At 50.8% G+C, this 22069-nt stretch overlaps 1 protein-coding gene and 2 pseudogenes across 1 annotated transcript; 1 reads left to right on the top strand and 2 right to left on the bottom strand.

Annotated features, from left to right (window-relative positions):
* Positions 1-3224: 3224 nt before the first annotated feature.
* Positions 3225-7170, top strand: LOC136518761 (protein transport protein SEC23 G-like; annotated as a pseudogene).
* Positions 7171-7529: 359 nt separating this feature from the next.
* Positions 7530-10126, bottom strand: LOC136518768 (auxin-responsive protein IAA13-like; annotated as a pseudogene).
* An 8964-nt stretch (positions 10127-19090) lies between these two features.
* On the bottom strand, positions 19091-19759 carry LOC136536168 (uncharacterized). The gene is made up of 3 exons (XM_066528548.1): positions 19717-19759; positions 19309-19467; positions 19091-19230 (listed from the first exon to the last, which is right to left on the bottom strand). Exons 1-3 carry the CDS (start codon positions 19757-19759, stop codon positions 19091-19093), a joined length of 342 nt encoding a protein of 113 aa, XP_066384645.1.
* Positions 19760-22069: the final 2310 nt, after the last annotated feature.

The raw sequence follows: 22069 nt of genomic DNA, 5'->3' as shown, positions 1-22069 counted from the left end.
TAGAATAGAGGTATGTTCGTTTGAACTTATCAGCTAGATACAGTGTTTTCCTCTCACAACAAAATAGTTTTAGCTGACTTATTAGCCGGCTTTATGGGTATCAATTTTGATGACCAAGATTTTGTCAGGCTTTTGGTAGTCTCCTTCCCTTTCCTGCGAATAGGCGGGCATGCACGCCCAGGGACGAAGCCAGCGGTGGGGCTAGGGGGGCTTCAACCCCCCTACCCATCCTGAGCACGTGTTGTTCCCTAAGTTTTTCTTTAAAATTTTATGCATACATGTGTTAGATAGGAGGGGCTAAGGTTAAGAGAAGATAAAAAAACCTCTATTCTTTTGTTCAGCCTCTCTTAATTTTTTTTCTGGCTTGGTCACTGTGCACGCCGGGTGGACATGACCTCATGTGAGCCGTCATGATTCATCGTCCAGGACTCCAGGCACAGCTCAGCGGCGAGGATTGTTCGGTAAAGCTAGCAGTTGGATTATCACGGTTCTTTTAATTATGCACGCCAAATCCGATAAGCTGTGATTTGACCGGCTCCAAAGAGGATAGGTCCTGTTTGGTTTCTACGTTGAATATTTAGACACATACATAAAGTATTAAATATAGATTAATTATAAAACTAATTATACAACTTACGACTAAATTACGAGATGAATCTTTTAAACCTAATTAATTCATGATTTAATAACTTAGTGCTATAGTAAACATATGCTAATAACATATTAATTAGGCTTAAAAAATCGTCTCATAAATTAGTCCCATCTATGTAATTAATTTTATAATTAATCTATATTTAATATTTTTTATTAATATCTAAATATTTGATGTGACATGAATTTTAAAAGTCACTGAAGAACTGAACACCCCTTACTACTGGCTGCTGTCGCCTTGGTCTTTTCGGAAACAGTGGTAAATTACCTTGCAGGTATGGTCACATCCTGGAGTTTTTCGTAGACTCCATGATTCCGTAGTTTTTTACAGATACGCTGGCCAAAGGAAGACAGGACAGGGGTCCAGAGGTGGACCTTACTAGATCCGGTGACGGGAACAAAGCCAGATAAAGTACATCTACTACTACTGTAGGTCGTATAGGAGCACTACCGGTGTGGACGCACTGTACGTCTGTTCGAGCTTTCTGAGAGCAGCCCAACGCGCCACCGTGTCTAGAGGTCTCGGTCGCCACGTTTGCGGATAACTTCTGAATCTTAATTGAAATTGGTTGAAAACACTATTTTAACTAAAAAAATAAGTCAAATAAATTAAATATGGGATAAGCTGAACTAAACCAAAGTAGTGGTATTGCAGATGTACAGAGCAGCTTGCAGAGGCTGCAAGTGCTTCATTGACAAAACAGCTAAAGCCACTGCTCAGTCCCGCGTTGGAGAGGATGAATGACATCCTTAGCACCTGCACATCATGTAAAAAGGCTGCAAGACTATTTAAAAGTTGCAAGAGAGTTATATGTCTGCGTTGTAAGGATGAGAGTTTCCTTTGCTTCTTGCTTATGTGTACTGCACCTTTTTTATGAAGCTAACAGGCTTGTTAGCCAAGGGTTCATGGTGCCCTCCTCTCACCTCTGAGCATAGATTCCACAGACAGAGGCTAGATCTACTCCTACTTTAGTACTTTGGTACTGTGTTTGGAAAGGGAAACAGGAATCCTAAGTTTCACACGCAAACACATATAGTAAACCAACAAAGATCGTGTCCGTGCACCGCATTAAGAGCTTGTTTGATACACGTGTATTCACTTTAATCCACATGTGTTGGAGTAGAATAAAATAAAACTTAGTTTAATTCCACTTTAATCTATTTCAACACATTTAGATTGAGATGAATACATATGCATTCAAACCAGGCCTAACTAAGTTAATATAAGCACCCGTATGTATCAGAATCGAACCTACAGCAATTTACCGTGTGCATGCGTGTGTGGTGACTGATGTGGTTCAAAACAAGTGTTATTGCCGGTGCACGTCTGCATCAAACGTACGGATCGGATGATCTCACTTCTCACGTTGGAGATATACGGTACTATATATATATCTACATGTACCCTGGGTAGTCTAGAAATTGCAGAGCAGCCCAGGGCTCTCAGGAGTGGTCGTCTTGTGCGGCGCCTCGGAGACCAAAACACAAGCGGGCGTTGAAGTTCGGCTCTGCGGACACAAGCGGGCGTTGACGTTCGGCTCTGCGGACATGCAGCACGTTGACTCGTGGAGGTTGAGAGGTGAGCGAGCATGCGCCGGATACATCGTCCCCATGCGATTATTAAAGAATAGAACACGCGGAAAACAAACTGACGGCACTGCCCACGAGTATCAGCCCGTTCGTTTCGTTACCGTGAATTATTTATTGCTGACTTGATTTAGCTAGTTTGGTATAAAAGAAAAATATTATTCTAACTTATAATCTAGAATCGTATAAGCCCAATCGAACATAGTGTATGGCGGGAGGGACGAGGCGCGAGCAAGAGGCTGCAACACGGCCGGTACGATCCAGCACGGCAGGATGGGTGCATGAAGGAAGAAGATGGCGCTACTGTGACGCAATCTCTTTTGCTTCTTTTTCAATTACGAAAACAGGATCAGTGACCTGGTGAAAGAAAAATTAATGGTGTCTCGTGTGTAAAAACGACCTAGGAAGACTTTTTTTCTTTTTTTTTCCTTTTTAATACCGGCTGACTCTACGAGAAATACGCTGCCTGTTCGGTTGAGGCCTGGCCAGGCAGTTATGTCAGCTACAGGAACAGAAAAAGTGGACGCCTAGGATCTTTGCCTGGCCTAGGCACCATTTTCAGTATGCAAACCAAAAAACTAAAACACGCCAGTCTTTAGCTTGCGTTGTTGCCGACTTGCCGGTTATCATAGTCTGAATGATATTATCTAAAACATCATCGTCTGAATGATGACTTGGCCCCGGTATATCATATCACAGCCACAGGTGAAAAGACGATCCGTTTGGGTTGAATATAAACTGGGAGGCTCACCCTACTACAGCCAAGTGTATTCAGCCTGATTGGCACAAGCATATTCCTCTCAATTGGGCCTGGCCCGTATTTCATCCACCTCCCTATTGGGCCAGTACCAGCCCAACCTGACAATGCAAAACTCCGTCTCCGTCTCAAGATCAGCTGTTCAACGCACACCATTTGGCGAAGGTCGTAGTAACACAGTAGCAGAAAGAAAAGGGAAGCATAGCATCCAAGCCAAAAAGGCAAAATTCCCCCGGGGAAGAAAGGAACCGAAGGCACAAAAAAAAAAAAAAAACTGCACACTGGAAGACGAAGGCAAACCCTAGTCGCTACTCCACCGCGGCGCCCACGACCCCGATCGGGCTCCGATTCCGATGGACTTCGCGGAGCTGGAGGCCGTGGAGGGCCTCCGGTGGCCGTGGCACTCGTGGCCGCCGACGGCCCCCGCGGCCGCGTCCCTCGTCGTGCCCACCGCCGTGCTCTGCTCGCCGCTGCTGCACCCCACGGCGCCCGACCTCCTCCCGCTGCTCCCCTACGCGCCGCTCCGCTGCGCCACCCCGGGGTGCGGCGCCGCGCTCAACCCGTTCTCGCGCGTGCACCACGGCTCCGCGCGCTGGTCCTGCCCCTTCTGCGGCGCCGCCGCCAACCCGTTCCCGCGCCTCCTGGCCCCCGACGCGCTCCCCGCCGAGCTCTTCCCCACCCACTCCAGCGTCGAGTACGCGCTGCCCCCGGACCCCGCCGAGGCCGGGGGCCCGGGCCCACCTGCGCTCGTGTTCGTGATCGATGCGGCCACGGCGGCCGAGGAGCTCGCCGTGCTCAAGGAGGAGGTGCGCAGGGTCGTGCAGGGGCTGCCCGAGGGGATCAGGGTGGCGCTCGTCACCTTTGCTGCGTCCGTGTGGGTGCACGATCTTGGATTTGAGGGCTGCGCTCGGGTGGTTGTGCTCAATGGCGAGCGTGAGCTTGAGTCTGACAAGGTTTGTGAATTTGTAATGTGATCCTTAGGCAGCATTCTAGTTTCGCTGAGTATGCATAATTTGTTCCTGCCGCAGCCAGCCTGCTACTACTCATCACACTTAAAAACTCTTCTGGCTGATCTCTCAAGCCTGTAATGATGGTTTGAAATTTGAATGTAAGTAGCTTGTTGTAATGCCCTGGGGCATGTATTAACTTTCAGCCACTATTAGCATGACCCATCTAATCACTCTCACATTCAGCTGTCTCACATTTGCCACTACCCCACTACCAGTGGCAACTGGTCAAATACAGCAAGTACTCTGTTTCCAATCAATAAATGCAGGGGCAATGCCATCTTTGATCTTATGTTACATAATTTTTGTCTTCTGATAGTATTGCTTAAGTTGAGTGCTGTTACATCTACTAAAATAGTGAAATGTACATTGTACATAGCAACCTGCTTAAGGGCGTAACCAGTGCAGTGCAGAGCTCCCGCTCTGTGCGGGGTCTCGGGAAGGGTGTCAGTGGCAAGCCTTACCCTCGCCTGTGCAATGCGAGGAGACCGCGACTCGAACCCGGGACCTTCCGGTCACATAGCAACCTGCTTGGTTTGTAAAATTCTTCGTGACCTGAACACTTTATCCCTGCAATGTACTCCTTTTTTTATAGGAGCTGTAGGTCCTTGGTCTTCTAAGGTGGTAGTTGTTGTTGGATGTATGACTTGAATATCTCTGCACTGTAGGATAGCACTCTCGCAAATGCTCATGTCCATATATAGTGCTAGAGAGAATGTGGAAACTTGAAAACTGCGTAGCCAGAGAATTTTTCCCTTTGTCTAAAACTTTGTTGCTATGTTCCTGTTGTTCAAACTTGCCATATAAAACTCTGGTTCCCTCATCTTTTGAATGTCTTCAAGTTTGGTGATATGCTTTTGCAATTGCTTGTATTAGAAATTATTGTGGTTACTGTATATCACATAAGCCTTCTTTTATATTTCAGATACAAGAACTACTAGGTGTTCACCGTTCACCGTACAAGAAGTTGGCTATGCGAAGGTCCACTGAAGCGCAGCGATTTTTGCTGCCTGTTTCTGAATGTGAATTTAACATCACATCTGCAATAGAGGACCTGAGCTCCATGTCTGCGTGTCCACGTGGGCATCGCCCTTTAAGAGCAACTGGCGCAGCGATTTCCACTGCTATTGCTCTTCTAGAGGGTTGCTGCTCACCCAGTACCGGTGGTCGGATTATGGTCTTTACATCTGGTCCTGCAACAGTTGGTCCAGGGTGTGTGGTGGAAACTGATCTTGGGAAAGCAATTCGTTCTCATCGTGACATATTCAATAGCAACGCACCACTGACTGTACAAAGCACGTGATTTCTATAAGAAAGTTGCAAAGAGGTTGACAGACCATGCGTTAGTTCTTGATCTATTCACCTGCTCTCTTGATCAGGTTGGGACTGCAGAGCTGAGGAATCCAATTGAAGTGTCAGGGGGTTTAATGGTGCATACAGAGTCATTTGAGTCTGAGCAGTTCAAAAGCTGTTTTAGGCATATGTTCAAGCGTGAAGGCACCAATTACCTTAATATGAACTTTAATGCGACGATTGAAATAGTGACATCAAAGGAGGTGAAGATTTGTGGTGCCCTTGGTCCCTGCATTTCCCTCCACAGGAAAAATGGCTCAGTTAGTGATAAGGAAATTGGTGAAGGTGGGACAAATTATTGGAAAACTAGTTCATTGAGCAGCAAGACCAGCATTGCTTTCTTTTTCCGAGTTGATTGCAGTCATAAAGCTGAGCCCCCGACTGTCTTCTTTATTCAGTTCATGACAAGGTACCGACATGGTGATGGTAGTTATCGCCTAAGGGTAACGACCGTTGCAAGAAGGTGGGCTGCTCCTCGATCTCCTGAAATTGCTGCAGGGTTTGATCAGGAAGCTGCTGCAGCTGTTATGGCCAGGCTTGCTGTTTACAGGGCAGAGACATACCATGTTAGAGATGTTATAAGATGGCTTGACAAGATGCTTATCCGCTTTACTGCTAAGTTTGGAAACTATGTTCCTGAAGATCCATCTACATTTCGGCTGTCAACAAACTTCTCCTTGTATCCGCAGTTCATGTACTACTTGCGGAGATCACAGTTCATTGATGTTTTCAACAGCTCTCCCGATGAAACTGCTTTCTTCAGGTTGATGCTGAATAGGGAGGGAGTTGTGGGGTCTCTAATCATGATACAGCCTACTCTATTCCAGTACTCATTCGATGGACCACCTATTCCTGTGCTGTTAGATGTCAGCTCCATCTCTCCTGATGTCATTTTACTATTTGATTCATACTTCTATATCGTGATTCATTATGGCTCAAAGATTGCTCAATGGAGGAAGCTTGGCTATCATAAGGACCCAAACCATGAAAATTTGCGGAAGCTCCTTGAAGCACCAGAAGTAGATGCGGAGGCACTACTGGTAGACCGTTTCCCTGTGCCAAAACTCATAAAGTGTGACCAGCATGGTAGCCAGGCCAGGTTCCTGCTCGCTCGGTTGAATCCATCTGTGACACAGAAAACACAGCTTTCAGAGGGATCTGAAGTCATTTTCACCGACGATGTTAGTTTGCAAGTGTTTATTGAACACTTGCAGGAGTTGGCTGTTCAGGGCTAGAAAGTCATGGAGCCTGACCATGTCTGTGCTATTCCACTTTGGTCCATTTAAGATCCTGAAGATATGGCTTTGAGAGGGACCAGACTTCATATTCACAGATGAAGTTTACTTGCAAGTTTTTATTGAACACTTGCAGTAATTGGTTGCGCAGGATTAACGTGTTCATGTGGATTATTTATATGCAATTTTCTGCTCACTTGCAAATACTGGGGAGCTCTACTGCCTGGAGGAGTGAGATCTCCCTGAGTTGTACATTGCTCAAGCTCCAGTTTGATGTAAGCCAATTACATTTTACTAGTTTTGTATAGCATGTGATATTATCCGCTGGGAAGGCTGGACTTTTCTCCAGAAATGATTGTTGTGCATTCTTCCTGTTCTGGCTGTGTGATATCCAATGGCACCATTGTTCTGTTTTATGGGGGGTAGTTGCTGTTTTGTAGACTCATTAGTTGGTATGCCCTTTAAGCACAACACAGAGATAATATAGCCTTCCTCTGGTTCTCACCACATAACTTCCACATAATCATTGGAAGGTTGCATTCAATTGTTGTGTGATCCCAAAAGGACACCCATTATTTGATACCGTTTTCAAGATATTATCATATTTTAGATACCGTGCAGACCAAAACACGTATGCCATCTTATATACCGGTTACATTTTCGTACTCATAAATGTGTGTTGAATAAAGTATGGTTTAGTTTGTTTATGCACTGTACTTGGCTTTGGTATGACCACAGCTCTAGCAGGAGCAAGGAAGCTTCATGCTGTGATCATGCCATCATGCCTCAAGACCCAGCCAATAACTCAAATATACAGATAGACTAGGGTTATACTAATGGATTCCCCATCACTCGGCACATGGCCTGTCCCCCCCACTTGACCACATACAGGTTGCCAAATATTGTATTGACAATTAACAAACAGGTTAACTTACAAGGTACCATAATAATAATAGTCTCATTAATGCCCTTTACTTAACAATCACACAAGCTTGATTAACAACACTGGAATAAAATCACCAAGTAGATCCTGGGACACACGGTAGGGGACATCACATAACACCAATCCAGCTACACACAGATAGATTATTGCTTCTGGTCCATGAACAAATTGAACAAAACAGGTCTCCCTGCAACTAGTAATTAAAATGCATTATATTTCTAGAAAAAACGCAGCACACTGCAAGGGCACCATTCTTTTGACACAATGGGCAGCATCTTTAACGCTGCATCTTCTTCAGCTCTTGTTCTTGGACTTGTCCTTCGTTCTTGGTGCTGTATTTTTTAATGAAGAAAACATAGGCTGTTAGAGTTGACGTGTAAATCTTATAATGAAACTATGGAAGATAATTTTATCTGGAGACACTAACCAAGACCTATGGCTTCAGAACTCTTCATGATCCTCAGACGCTTGCATGACTCGACAAACATCCTGCAGGGACAACAATCAACAAGGCAACATATAAGAAACTGAAGTCTGAACATTTGCTTGATCACATCCTAATTATGGGTCAGTAAATATGAAAGCAGATGATGGCACACTAGAATGGAGAACATACTCCCATGGGACGTCGCCAACAAGCATCCAGTCGCCATCCTTGTCTTCGTAAGTAGTGACCACATCAGCACCGCTGACTGGATCAACCAATTTCCCCTCATTCATGTTGTTCCCTGGTAAGATGGATCATGGATGCAGCTTCTATGAGTTCAGGCCAACTTTGCATTTGCCGAATTTGTAAAGGCGATTGGTATCAGTTCACAAACTGTATGCTACAGATTCGTATGCCAACGGGGTGATTTACCAGATGTGGTGAAGGTGCTGAACATCTTCTTCAGAGCAATGGAGAGGTCCTTGTAGCTGTTGTACATCTTCAGGTCCACCTTGCGCAGGTAGGGCGCGCCGTCCATGCTGACCTTCACGAAGGCGGAGCTGTTGCCGCCGGCATTGGCAGCGGACTGCTGCTTCTCAGGTTCCTCTTCCTTCTTGCTCTTCACAGACTGGACGGTCATGATGTTCCTGCGGTATGATCGGAACTGGTGGCCAACCCACAGCTTGTGCCCTGATATGCAACACGGAGTTCTAGTTAACAATCACTTGATTTTGTTGATAACAATTGCTCTAGTCAGAGCTTGAAATTGATATTCTTTACTATGATAACTGGAACATACATCGAGAGTTCAAGTCAGCCAGATCATGCATGTTTAATTTAAAATTCTTGTTTGCGACCAGCTCAGCTTTCTGCTAATAATGTGTATAATGACAATGTGATTTGGTTATGGCCACATGAATCATGACCATCATTATTATTCAGAAATGACTTGGGTACAAGTATGGTTCTCCTGATATCCAAGATATTCCATTAATCATAACCGTTCATTCTATTCAGTATAAAAGGGGGGAAAAGCTACAACCTCAAGGTCACTTTTTCCTAATGAAATCTGCCAAAAGGTTAAGTAAGTACATCATTCTTTTCAGACATCGACCGACAAAGGCAGGCATCAAATGAGCATACTGGTATGTGTTTTTGATTTTAAAAAGGTGATGATAATTCGCGCGGCGCTTTACGAGCGACAAGGAACATACACAATAGTTTCTCCGTATGCACTTTCTGCCAGAGGATCTGTTCTATGGATATTTTGCCCTGCTCAAAGTGTGTCTCGTTGATATGCTAAGATTACTCGGCATACTATAAATGCAAAACCCTGAATAAATAAAAGGAAGCAAGGAGAAAAAAGAACAACAGCCAGCACATGCACATAAAGTCAGGCACACGCTTTCTACCAAATGCCATCACGCTATTTTTTATTTTTTATTCCATACATGAAAAAAACATAGTCCCGTGTATCATATATGGCACTCACAGGAATTTCATGGTTAATAACGTTCCTAATCATTAGTTTAAAAAGGTTAGCATGGGGGATTCGCGGTAATTAAATAGCCACGGTAAGTCGGTAACTGATACTACTACTAGCAGTCAATTTAAGCCACGGTAAGTCGGTAACAGATAAATCAACATGCTTGCAGATGTACACGTACTTGGGTGCGGGTGGCTTCTCGGCATCAGCTGCCGGCGCCTCGGCGGGCCTCTTGGCCTTCTCGGCTGCCGGCTCCCGCTTGGCGGCGGCGGCAGCTTCCTCCATGCCGGCGGTGGGCAGCTTCAGCTTGAGGTCGATGGTGTCCTCGAAGCCCCTCTTGGTGGCCTTGGCCGCCTCGGCGTCTCCTCCCGGCAGGCCGAGCCGGAGCTCCGTCCCGACGTCGACGTCGACGTCGGCGCCAGCCATCGGCTTCGGCTCCGCAGGAGCTAGCAGCTGGTTGGCTAGCCTGTTACGGCGGCCGTCGTTGTCCCTCTCGCCTTGGGCACCTCCACGCTAGCTAAGCTTCTGCTTGCTCGCTTCTTCTTCTTCTTCTTCTTGGGTCTCAGCTCCTCTGCTGCGCGTCTGTGAGGAAGGCGAGATTTGGGGTTGCAGTGGGTGGAAGAGAGGACCCAGGAACAGGGTGGAGAAGTGTATATATAGAGGGAGGGAGGAGGATTGGAAGAGAGAGAGAGGGAGAAAGTGGAGGTAAATACTCCTATTCTAGGGTGATGGCAGGAGGAGAGAGAGGGAGATGGAAGTGGGGTTGCAACTTACGATAGCAGTTAGTTAGAGCATGAGTGAGCCTAGTTGGAGGTTGGAGCCAATAATAAATTTTGTTTCCATGTTTCCTCCGTTTGGATTCCCTATTCATGGGCAGAGGCCAACTTGTTAGCACTGCATGTGTTATGTGTATTATTTATCTTTTTAAAACAAGTTCATGTGTAGAACTTTAATTGGATGCTGAGGCTAAAAAAATGATGTTACAATTTTTTTAATTTATCTAGTAGCTTCTCTTTGTTTTATAGTACTTGCCCAAAAGGCAACATATTGAACCCTAATTTGGATCTGAGAAAGAATTGTAGCTCCTCCATGAATCGAACTGCTTTTTAGTGAAAGTTCATGTCCTCAAATGAAACGAGCGAGGAAGATAGCTAAGGACGCCAAGATGAATGTTGAAATAGTAGTATTACAATGCATTTCTCACTCCGTTCCCAAAAGAATGCAATTCCAGAACAGTGTCATGTTTTAGTATATACCAATTATAAATAAAAAAATATAAATATCTATAATATCAAATAAATACTATTAGATAAATTACGAAATGTATTTTTATAATAAATTAATTTGGAACAATAAATATAAATACTATTTAGTAGAAACTTAGTCAAACATGGGGCACTCTAACCGGCAAGCAACCCATAGTTGCATTCTTTTGAGACAGAGGTAGTATAGTGAACTTCCTCGATTTCACAACATGACGATATAATGTCAAATTTAGTAAGTATAGGAATCGTGATAAGCGCGGACAATTAAAGGAAACATATGATTTATGATAATGTTTCTGCTATTTAGGGTGTTTATATAATTTTAACTATTTATACTTGCGGATAGATACTACTCGTGTATGAACCACTGTCAAACATCGTACATAACACATGTAAAACAACAAGTGAAATTGAATATCTAGAAAAAACAAAAAAATGTTCAAGGTGCCCTTCTTTGTAGATAATAGAAAAAAACCCCGCTTCAACCTTCTAATATAACAAGTATCAATCCACGTTTATTACAATCACACACCTATCATTTAAATTTATTATAGATTCATAACTAAAGACATATGGTAAATGAAAGACTATCCATTCGACACTAAGAGCTTCATAGCTATCTGTCGGGTACCATAAAACGGGGTACCCCGAGCGTATACCAAAAGAATCACTTAAACCCCATCAATAACAGAGCCAAAGGGTAAGCCATTTGTTAAACCCCGGCCTCGTCCGAGCCCGCTAGCTCTCCGCCCCGCTCCTGGCCTCGCACGGGAGGTCTCGGCGGCCTGCCAAACCTCCACCTCGCGCGAGGCCTCGCACAGAGGGCCTCGACGGGGAACCGATTCTCCGTCCCGCCCGAGGCCCCGCGCGTAAAGCCTCAGACGAGATGACGGTTCTCCGCCTCGCTCGAAGTCGGCTCGGCAGCAACCCGTCACTTCTGCCTCGACCAGTCTCCCCGACAGCGCGTCGCGTCCCATTAATGCGTCAACCACTCCCGCAATCTCAGCCGGACGACGGCTCGACACCGCGAAATGGTCCGACGGGACAGGAAGTCACATCAACGCCATACTGACCAGGACCAGGGCAGCGGCTGGGGTTATCGGCCGCTGTGTTCCGGTGATGTGCCCACGATCAGCGCCTGCACTACACTGTGCCGTGTAACCCCCGCCCCGGAGACAACGCGGCATGGGGAGTCTAGTTCGTGTCACCATAGCCTCGGAATCAGCGTATGAGATCAACCGTTCCCTCCAAGCCTAGGCAATCTACATCAGGGTCTCGGAAATCTCAGGATTCACATCTACCGAGACCCCCACGATGGTTCGGCCTCGGCACCGACTGAGCCTCGGTTTCTCGCGCAGTCAATGCACAGTGACCCGCACACCGACCGTCATGTCCGCTTCGAGGTAACACTAGAGCTCCCACGACGCATAGGATCGGATGTGACTGGCGTATCGCCCCAGTACTTCAAGGACGAGACCACTCCGTCACCCACGCCGCCACAGTAATAGGCTACAGGGCTCGGACATGCCGCCTCCGTTCACACGATGCCGTGTAGCTAGCGCATGTATCACCCTTGTCCCCCCCCTTCCACTATTAAAGGGAGGGACTAGGGCCTGTTTCTAGGATAGGAGACAAATGATTAGGCCTATGCCCACACAGCTGAACTCACGCATGAACACATAGACGAACGCTCGAGCTTCCCCGCCGCCTGAGATCAACATCTCAAGCAATCCACTGCCACTCCACGTAGAGACCTGGGACTAGTTCCCTCTCTCGCCCTGCTTGTAACCCCCTACTACGAGCACTTCGATGCAAGGAATACAAGATCAACCTCTCAAACTGGACATAGGGTGTTCATTACCCTGAACCAGTATAAACCTTGTGTCTCTTTGCATCACCATCCGAGACTAGGAACACGTAGTACAAATTTACTAGTTGGTTGAGGGCCGGCCAGTCCGAAACACCGACAGTTGAGCGTACCAGGTAGGGGACATCTACGTGTCAGCTTCGTCATCCCAACAAGTTCCGGATGGCAGACCCCGTACGACCACTACGTCTCGGCACGGTGGTCTGGTTTGGGAGCCTAGAGTTCATGTCTCTAGGGCACGAGTACTGACATGGTACTCCTCACACCCCGAGCCCCGCCTATCGACGATGACTGTCACGCACCCACAGCCCAGGCGTAGGCGGCGCCTGGGCGGCCGCTCTCGTCGCGCTCGCTAGGCACGATGCGAGCGGGGTCACGTCGACACCACACGAACCCAGGGTGATATGTCGCTGTTCCGCCTGTATCCCATGCCCAGCTGTTGGCACAAGGTCCATGGTTGGGGACCTATCTAGGCCTGAGCCTAGGACAAGGGAAAGATGCCTGGTGGCATGCGGTAATGCCCCGCCACCTCCTAAGGAGCCAGCTCCAGGCGAAGCAGAACCCAGCGATGGCACCATCTCCGTACCCCTTCGGGTTGAGAAATGCCGCCGTCTCCTATGCTTATGCCTACGCTTCCACTCACGCGGAGCCCTCGGGACACCACCTAATGTTTCACCCTCGACTTTGGTACCGCGACTTCGACTCACTCCCACGCCGACTCCTCGGAGGTGGATGAGGCGTGGGCCGGAGTGGATGATGACCTCACGAAATACAGCGGCAAAACCAACCCCGAGCTTTGGCTAGCCGATTACCGCCTGGCTTGTTAGCTAGGCAACGCAGATGATGACCTGCTCATCATCCGCAATCTCCCCTTGCTCTTGTCAGACTCGGCATGAGCCTGGCTCGAACACCTTCCTCCCTCGCAAATCCACGATTGGCGCGACTTGGTTAGGATCTTCGTCGGGAATTTCTAGGGCATGTACATGCGCCCTAGAAACTCCTAGGACCTTAAGAGCTATCGCCAGATGCCGGACGAGTCTCTCTAAGACTTTATCCGATGCTTCTCCAAACAATGCACCGAGTTGCCCAGCGTCGATGACTCAGAAATCGTCCAGGCTTTCCTCTTCGACACCACCTGCCGAGACTTGGTCTGAGAGTTAGGCCAAAACGTGCCGCACTCGGCTGCTGTGCTCCTCGACATCGCCACTAACTTCGCCTCGGGCGAAGAGGTAGTTGGAGCCATCTTCCCCAACAACGATGCCAAGGGGAAGCGGAGGGACGAGGCCACCGAGGCCTCAGCTCCCCGCCACCTCAGGAAAAAGAAAAAGGGTCATCAAGGAAAGCAGAAGATCCTCGAGGCTAATCTAGTCGCGGCCATGGAGCGTAAGAATCCCCAAGGACCTAGGGGCCCTGGGCTCTTTGACGACATGCTAAAGAAGCCCTGCCCTTACCACCAGGGCCTGGTGAGGCACGCCCTCGAGGATTGCACTATGCTCTGGCATTATTATGCCAAGCTTGGGCTCCCCAACGACGACGCTAAGAAGAGGGCCGCCGGCGATCGGGACGATGACAAGGACGAAGGGTTCCCCAAGGTGCACAATGCCTTCATGATCTTTGGTGGACCTTCGGCGTGCCTTATGGCACGTCAGCGAAAGAGGGAATGCCGAGAGGTCTTCTCAGTTAGGGTGGCCACTCCCCGATACCTCGACTAGTCTTGGGAGGCGATCACCTTTGATCGGGATGACCACCCCGACCATGTCCCGAATCCCGGGCAGTACCCACTCGTTGTTGACCCGATCATCAGCAACACCTGACTCACCAAGGTGTTGATGGATGGAGGCAGCGGCCTCAACATCCTCTACGCTAACACCCTGGAGCTCCTAGAGATTGACCGGTCATGGCTCTAGGGTGACGCCGTGCCTTTCCACGTCATCGTGCCAGGGAAACGCACATGACCCCTTGGGCGCATCGACCTTCCTATTTGCTTTGGCACCCCCTCCAACTACCGCAAGGAGATCCTTACCTTCGAGGTGGTTGGGTTCAAGGGAACCTACCATGCCGTCCTAGGGCGGTTGTGCTACACTAAGTTCATGGTGGTCCCCAACTACACCTACCTCAAGCTCAAGATGTCGGGTCCCAACGGCGTCATCATGATTGAGTCCACATACGAACATGCATACGACTATGACGTCGAGTGCATCGAGTATGCCGAGGCTCTCATAGAGGCCAAGACCCTCATCGTCGACCTTGACCGACTCAGTAGCCAGCTACCCAAGCCCAAATGTCCAGCCAGGACTTTCGAGCCCGCGGAGGCCGTCAAACTCATCCCAATCGACCCCGCATGCCCCGATGACCGGGCGCTGAGGATCAGCGCCACTCTCAACATCAAATAGGAAGCCGTGCTCGTTGACTTTCTCCGTGTGAATGCCAATATGTTCACATGGAGTCCCTCGGACATGCTAGGCATACCGAGGGAGGTCACCGAGCATGCCTTGGACATCTGGGCTGGCTCCAGGCCGGTGAAGCAGCGCCTACGCCGATTCGACAAGGAAAAACGTAGGACCATCAGCGAGGAGGTGCAGAAGCTCTTGGTAGCCGGATTCATCAAGGAAGTATCCCATCTAGAGTGGTTGGCTAACCCCAGTGTTGGTCAAGAAGAAAAATGGGAAGTGGAGGATGTGTGTAGACTACACCGGTTTGAATAAAGCCTGTTCGAAAGTCCCCTTCCCATTACCTCGAATCGATCAAATCATTGACTCCACTATGGGATGCGAGACCCTATCTTTCCTTGATGCGTATTCTGGTTACCATCAAATCAAGATGAAAGAGCCCGACCAGCTTGTGACTTCTTTTATCACACCGTTCGGCATGTACTACTATGTGACTATGCCTTTTGGCCTCAAAAACACAGGGGCCACATACCAGCAATGCATGACCCTAGGTCTTTGGTGAACACATTGGGAGAACCATCGAGGCCTACGTGGACGACATCGTGGTCAAGTCTAGAAAGGCCGAGGATCTCGTCGATGACCTGGAGATAGCCTTCAAATGCCTTAGAGAGAAGGGCATCAAGCTCCCTGAGAAGTGTGTGTTCAGGGTCCCCCAAGGCATGCTCTTGGGATTTATAGTCTTGGAACGCGGCATCGAGGCCAACCCAGAGAAGGTCTCAGCCGTAACCAGCATGGGACCAATCCGAGACCTCAAGGGAGTGCAGAGGGTCATGGGATGCCTTGCGGCCCTGAGCTGCTTCATCTCGCGCCTTAGCAAAAAGGGCTTGCCTCTGTACCACCTCTTGAGAAAATCCAAACACTTTTCTTGGACCCCCAAGGCCAAAGAAGCCCTCGCCAAGCTCAAGGCACTGCTCACCAATCCTCCTGTCCTGGTACCGCCAGCCAGGGATGAGCCCCTCTTACTCTACATCGCTGCAATGACCCAAGTGGTCAGCGCGGCCGTGGTAGTGGAGAGGCAGGAAGAGGGGCACGCTCTACCCATCCAACGACCTGTTTACTTCATCAGCGAAGTGCTCTTTGACACCAAAACACGCTACCCCCATATCTAGAAGCTAGTCTATGCCGTAGTCCTAGCTCGACGCAAGCTGCGTCACTACTTTGAGTCCCACCTAGTGACCGTGGTATCGTCTTTCCCCTTGGGAGAGATAATCCATAACCGGGAAGCCTCAGGTAGGATAGCCAAGTGGGCCATCGAGCTTATGGGGGAAGCCTTGACTTTTGTGCCTTAGAAAGCGATTAAGTCTCAGGCCTTGGCCGATTTTGTGGCTGAGTGGACCGACACCCAACTGCCACCTGCTCAAATTTAGACGGAGTGCTGGACCATGTACTTCGATGGGTCCCTGATGAAGACCAGGGCAGGTGCGGGTCTACTCTTCATCTCACCCCTCGGAGTACACATGTGCTACATGGTTCGGCTCCACTTCGCCGCCTCCAACAATGCAGCCGAGTATGAAGCCCTCGTCAACGGCTTGCAAATCGCCATCGAACTTGGGATACGGCGTCTCAACGTCTGGGGCGACTTGTAGCTTGTTGTCGATCAAGTCATGAAGGAGTCAAATTGCCTCGACCCCAAAATGGAGGCGTACTGCAAGTTGATACGTCGCCTAGAAGACAAGTTCGACGGTCTCGAACTCAACCACATCGCGCGAAAATACAATGAGGCCACAGATGAACTAGCAAAGATGGCGTCGGCACGGGCTCTAGTCCCCCCAAACATCTTCGCCAGAGACCTCCACAAGCCTTCCATCGACTATGCCTCGACAGCCGAGGAGAGCCCACCGGCCGAACCCACCATAGGTCTCGATGCCCCTTCTGCCGCCGAGACTCCCTCGGCCAAGCCCAAGGTCATGGAAGTCGACACAGAGCCTCCCTAGACCGACCAGGACACGGACTGACAGGTCCTGTTCCTTGATTAGCTCGCTCATGGAGAGCTTCCAACTGATAGGACCAAAGCCCGGCGGCTTGCGCGACAAGCCAAAACTTACGTCCTCTGCAATAGCGAGTTATACCAACGAAGTCCATCTAGTGTCCTCCAACGATGCATCACCACCAAGGTAGGCTAGGCCCTACTTTGGGACTTGCACGCGGGGGCTTGTGGGCACCATGCGGTGCCTCGAACGCTCGTCGGAAACGCCTTCCACCAGGGGTTCTACTGGCCGATGGCAGTTGCTGATGCCACCAAGTTAGTACGCTCCTACGAGGGATGCCAGTACTATGCACGACAGACGCACCTCTCGGCCTAGGCCCTCCAAAGCATCCCCATTACATGGCCGTTTGCCATGTGGGGGCTCGACATGGTCGGGCCTCTGTAGAAGGCTCCCGGGGGCTACACCCATCTACTGGTAGCAATCGATAAGTTCTCCAAATGGATCAAGGCTCGCCCGATCTATCAAATCAAATCCCAGCAAGCGGTGCTATTCTTCACTGACATCATCCACTTGTTCGAGGTTCCGAACACCATCATCACCGATAACAAGACACAGTTCACCGGCCAAAAATTTCTAACATTCTGCGATGACCACCACATCCGTGTGGCCTGGTCGGCCATGGGACACCCAAGGACAAATGGCCAAGTAGAACGCGCCAACGGCATGATCCTACAAGGCCTCAAGCCAAGAATTTACAACCGGTTGAAGAAGTTTGGCAATAAATGGCTCGTCGAACTCCCGTCGGTCATCTGGAGCCTGAGGAACACTCCAAGCCGAGCCACGGGGTTCACACCTATCTTCCTGGTCTATGGAGCCGAGGCTGTCCTCCCCACTGACTTAGAATATGGTTCCCCGAGGCTACAGGCCTACAACGAGCAAAGCAACCACACCACCTACGAAGACGCCCTCGACCAACTAGAGGAAGCCCAAGATGTGGTGCTACTACATTCGGCCAAGTACCAGCAAGCCCTACAGCGCTATCAGGCCTGGCGCATTCAAGGCCGAGACCTGAAGGTAAGCGACCTAGCGTTGAGGCTAAGGCAGAGCAACAAGGGCTGCCACAAGCTGACCCCGCCGTGGGAAGGACCATACATCATCGCCCAAGTGCTGAAGCACGGGACCTACAAGCTAGCCGACGAGAAGGGCGAAATTCTCAACAACGCTTGGAACATAGAACAGCTACGTCGCTTTTACCCTTAAATTTCTAAGCATTGTATACATTGTTTCTCGAAATACAATTAAGAAGCATTCTTTAGTTGTTCTAATTCTTTGAGAAACCCTATGAGCCCATCAAAGGCCTTGACATTACGATAACGTCACAAGGGAGACACGGCTCCGCTTCTACAGAACCAAGCCTCCCTCAAGGGCTAGATGGGGGATTCCCCCCTAAGTCCCACGCACTATTTTTTAGTCATTTTTTGAAAAAAAAATTCCTATGCCAAAACTCTCTAGCACACTCTGACGAATCGATTGTGAAAAACCCAAGGACCAAAAGTCTATCTCAGGGCCAGAAGGTCGGTAGAATCGCGAGATGGCCTACGCCTCCGGGCTACGACACTCCCTCACCACCTTTCGCCCAAGGGGTAGCTTAGGTTCCAAAGAGGTTTTTTTTGCAGAAGACATCTGATCAGAGACAACAGAGGACAGAGGCTCGGAAATACAAGAAAAATGATTAAGAAGCACGATTATTTTAAAAAAAGGCCTCGATGGCCACAAGCGTCACAATACAAAGTTAATCCCTAGTTTATTTACATGACCTCTTGGGCCCAGGTCAAGGCTCAGGGCCTCTAGCATCGGCGCACGGCGGGGGAGGGACCACCTCCTCTTCGAATAGCTTGGCCAGCACCGTGCCAGGGCCCTCTGCCACCTCCTTTAGCTTTGCGACCGCCTCGTTGGCCTCCTCGTCATCATCAGGCAGGACGTAGCCATCGCTGATGGCTTGGAGGTCAACGCCAATGTAGTGCGAAGCGATGACGGCCAACGCGCACTTGACGCCCATATGTAGCGCCCCTCGGAGTTGCTCGCCCACTTGGCCACTCAACGCAATCAAGCGGCTCCCAAGAGAGCTTCCTGACTAGACCCCCTCGACTTCTAGGGCCTCGCAGGCGGTACGGGTGGCGCTCTTCAGCGCATCATGCTCCCCGATCTCGGTTTCAAGCACCGCTTGCACTGTGGTGGAGGCCTCGGCTGCCTGGGTGACCTCCTTCTCCAGCTCTGCACCAAACGCAATGGAACAAGGTTGAGCACAAAGAAGTACAAGCCAGAACAAGGGCAAAAGTCTATGGAACTCACCCTCGGCCTTCTGCCCCCAGCGTCGGGCCTCGACCTGAGAGGCCTCGGCTTTCTCCTTCCAATGCTGGGCCTCGACCTGAGACGCCTCAGCCTTCTCCTTCAGGCGCTGGTCCTCAACCCGAGCAGCCTCGACCACCCTAGAAGCCTCTCTCCCCAGCTCTACGTTACACCAAGGAGTTAGGGAGCAAACACAAGAAAAGCGAATAAAACGAGGGAAATAGGACTCACCCTCAGCCTTTCCCCTCTAGACCATAGCCTCGGTCCGAGAGGCCTCAGCCACCATAAGGGCCTCATCCAAGGCGCCTTTCATCAGCTAGTGTGCACTCTGCTCCACCCCTAGCTGCCCAACAAGGACCTTGCCCGGGGCCGTGGCTTCTCTAGCCCAGGACCTAAAGGCATCCCGCTCACCGGCCATGCGGGTCAGCTCCTCCTCCAACTCCTTAACCCGCATCACTAGAGGGGCGACCTGCTCCTAGGCCATGGCTGCCTTGACCTTTGCATCAGCACAACGAAGGCAGAGGTCCTCCACCTCCATGCTCTGCGCTGCCAGAAGTTCATTGGCGCCGGCAAGCAGGCCCTTTTGCCGCTGGAGCTGGTCCTAGACATCCCTTTCCCACCGGAGAAAGACCAACTTCCCAAGGGACTGGGTCTCGAGCTCCTGGGTAAGCAGAACTGAGGGCATTCACTATAAGAAAACTCAGAAAAAGACAACACTGCATGAGAAAAGAAAGTGCGAACCTGGGCGACTCTAGGCAGATCGTCGGCCACCATAGACAGCGCCATCCATAGTGACCGCTCCACCAGCTAGCGGTATTGCTCGAAGGTGTCCCAGCGCCCGCCCTCGGACGTGTCTTCGAGGGCAAACAGGGGCTCCCCCTTAGGGTTGTCCCAGCTCTACCATAGGACATGCGGGGGATCCCACCCATGGGGCTCGAGTCGAACCCGCACGAGGGCTGAACTTCCCTCGCCCGGGGTCGGAATTAGCTGCTCCACGGCGTCGACCACCTCGGCATCGACCACCTCCTATGCCCGGGAAGTATCGTCGGAGGAGATCTGATGGACCTCCGCCTCCCGGGCGCCCTCCCACGATGACGACGGGCCTTGAACCAAGGGTGCCATCGAGGCCTTCGCCACCTTCATCTCCACTTCTTGGGCCGACAGCCTCGCCGCAATCACGTCGGCCTCGGTAGTCCTGGGGGCTCCGGCCTCCGCCATCGTGGCCTCGGTGGTCCCGGGGGCTCCGGGCACCGCCGCTGTGGCCTTGGCGGTCCTAGGCGCCCCGGCCTCTGTCGCCTCGGCCTTTGAGACCCCGGGGACCTCAATCTTGGTGGCCTCGGCAACTAAGAGCACCTCGGCCCCATCCGACTCATGGGCCTTGCCATCATAGGGCGGAGGCCCTCCCTCCCCCATCTGTGTCGGGGCCACCTTGGCAGCCCCTCCTTGGGTGGTCGGCTCCATCAGGTTAGCCCTCGCCGACGCCGCGCCACGTTATAGGGCGGCCTGTGCCTCCGCCACCCAGTGGGCGGTGGAGCCAGGGTTCACCTTGAGCACCTTAAGGGCACCAAGGTGGGCACCTCCATAGGACGCTTCCGGCTAAGGACAAAACATTTATAGGGTCAGCATAAGACAAAGGAACGAACGGAAAACTCTGCGGCTCCACCAAAAATACGCTTACCTCGAGCGGGGCTGCAACCGCTTCGGCACGACGACCCTTGTTTGCAAAGGTGGTGGTAGTGGCAGAGGCACGGCCTCTATATCCGTCGGCGCCGGCTGGTCCTCGATGGACCCTGGTGCCCCCTCGGTCCTCTGCGGGGGCAGTTGCGTCGCCCCCACCGCCACCTGCTCCACCGCTACCATCGAGCCCACCAGGCTAACGACATGCTTTCCCAGCGCCCACGCCTCGGGCGTATCGGCCTTGGCCCCAAGGCGGGCAATCGCTGACCCCGGGGTAGCTCCTCCTCCTCCTGGGAGCGCCGGGCTGCTTACCGATGCCCCCGGCACCGTCTCCTCAATGTCGGGAAGATGGTCTAGGGGACCCCACCCCATCTTGCCCTCGTCATCTCCGTCCGAGGCATCCGTCGATAGCGATGGGGATGGGGACTCCAACAGGAGACCATCCTTCCTTTGCTGCCGATGGCGCTTATCTAGCTCCTCGCGTGCAAGGATCTTCTTCGTGCACTTCACCACCTTGGCGTCCTTCTGCCTTTTTTGTGCCTCGGCGTGTGCTCGGTTGACCACCCACCACCTCGCATCCTCGGGAATGGGCGGCAGGGAGGCTCGCACATCCCTCATCCCCTGTAGGAACAGCAAACATGGGTAAGGGAACAAGAAACAATGAGAAACGGGGAGGCCTCAGGCGCTGCAGAGGCACATGACTTACCAGCGAGAGGAACCTCCATGACGGGCGCATCGCGAAGGGGGTCAGGCCACCACCCCTCAGCTTCGCCTCCACCATCTCCCTCACCCGGCGAAGAATTTCCTCATCGGAAAGGGCGAAGGCAGCCATCCGGATGCCCTCGATTGGCTCGTCCGGCCTCATCTCAAACAGGCACCGCCGCTGAGCCATCAGCGGTAACACCATCCGGTGGTGGAAGGTGGCCATGACCACAGCTACAGTAAGGCTGTGGTCTCGCAGCCTCTCTAGCCCCTCCAGGAGCGGCTACAGCTTGGGCTGATCCTCCCTTGGGACGCCATACTTCCACCTTTCCGGGAAGCTCCCCACGATCCGCTCGGTGTAGGGGGGAAGTCCACCGTCGTCATT

Source organism: Miscanthus floridulus, chromosome 2 (genome assembly GCF_019320115.1).
Source record: "Miscanthus floridulus cultivar M001 chromosome 2, ASM1932011v1, whole genome shotgun sequence".
Taxonomy (NCBI): domain Eukaryota; kingdom Viridiplantae; phylum Streptophyta; class Magnoliopsida; order Poales; family Poaceae; genus Miscanthus; species Miscanthus floridulus.
Note: the sequence above shows the minus strand (reverse complement) of the source record. Positions and strands in the feature narration are given on the sequence as shown.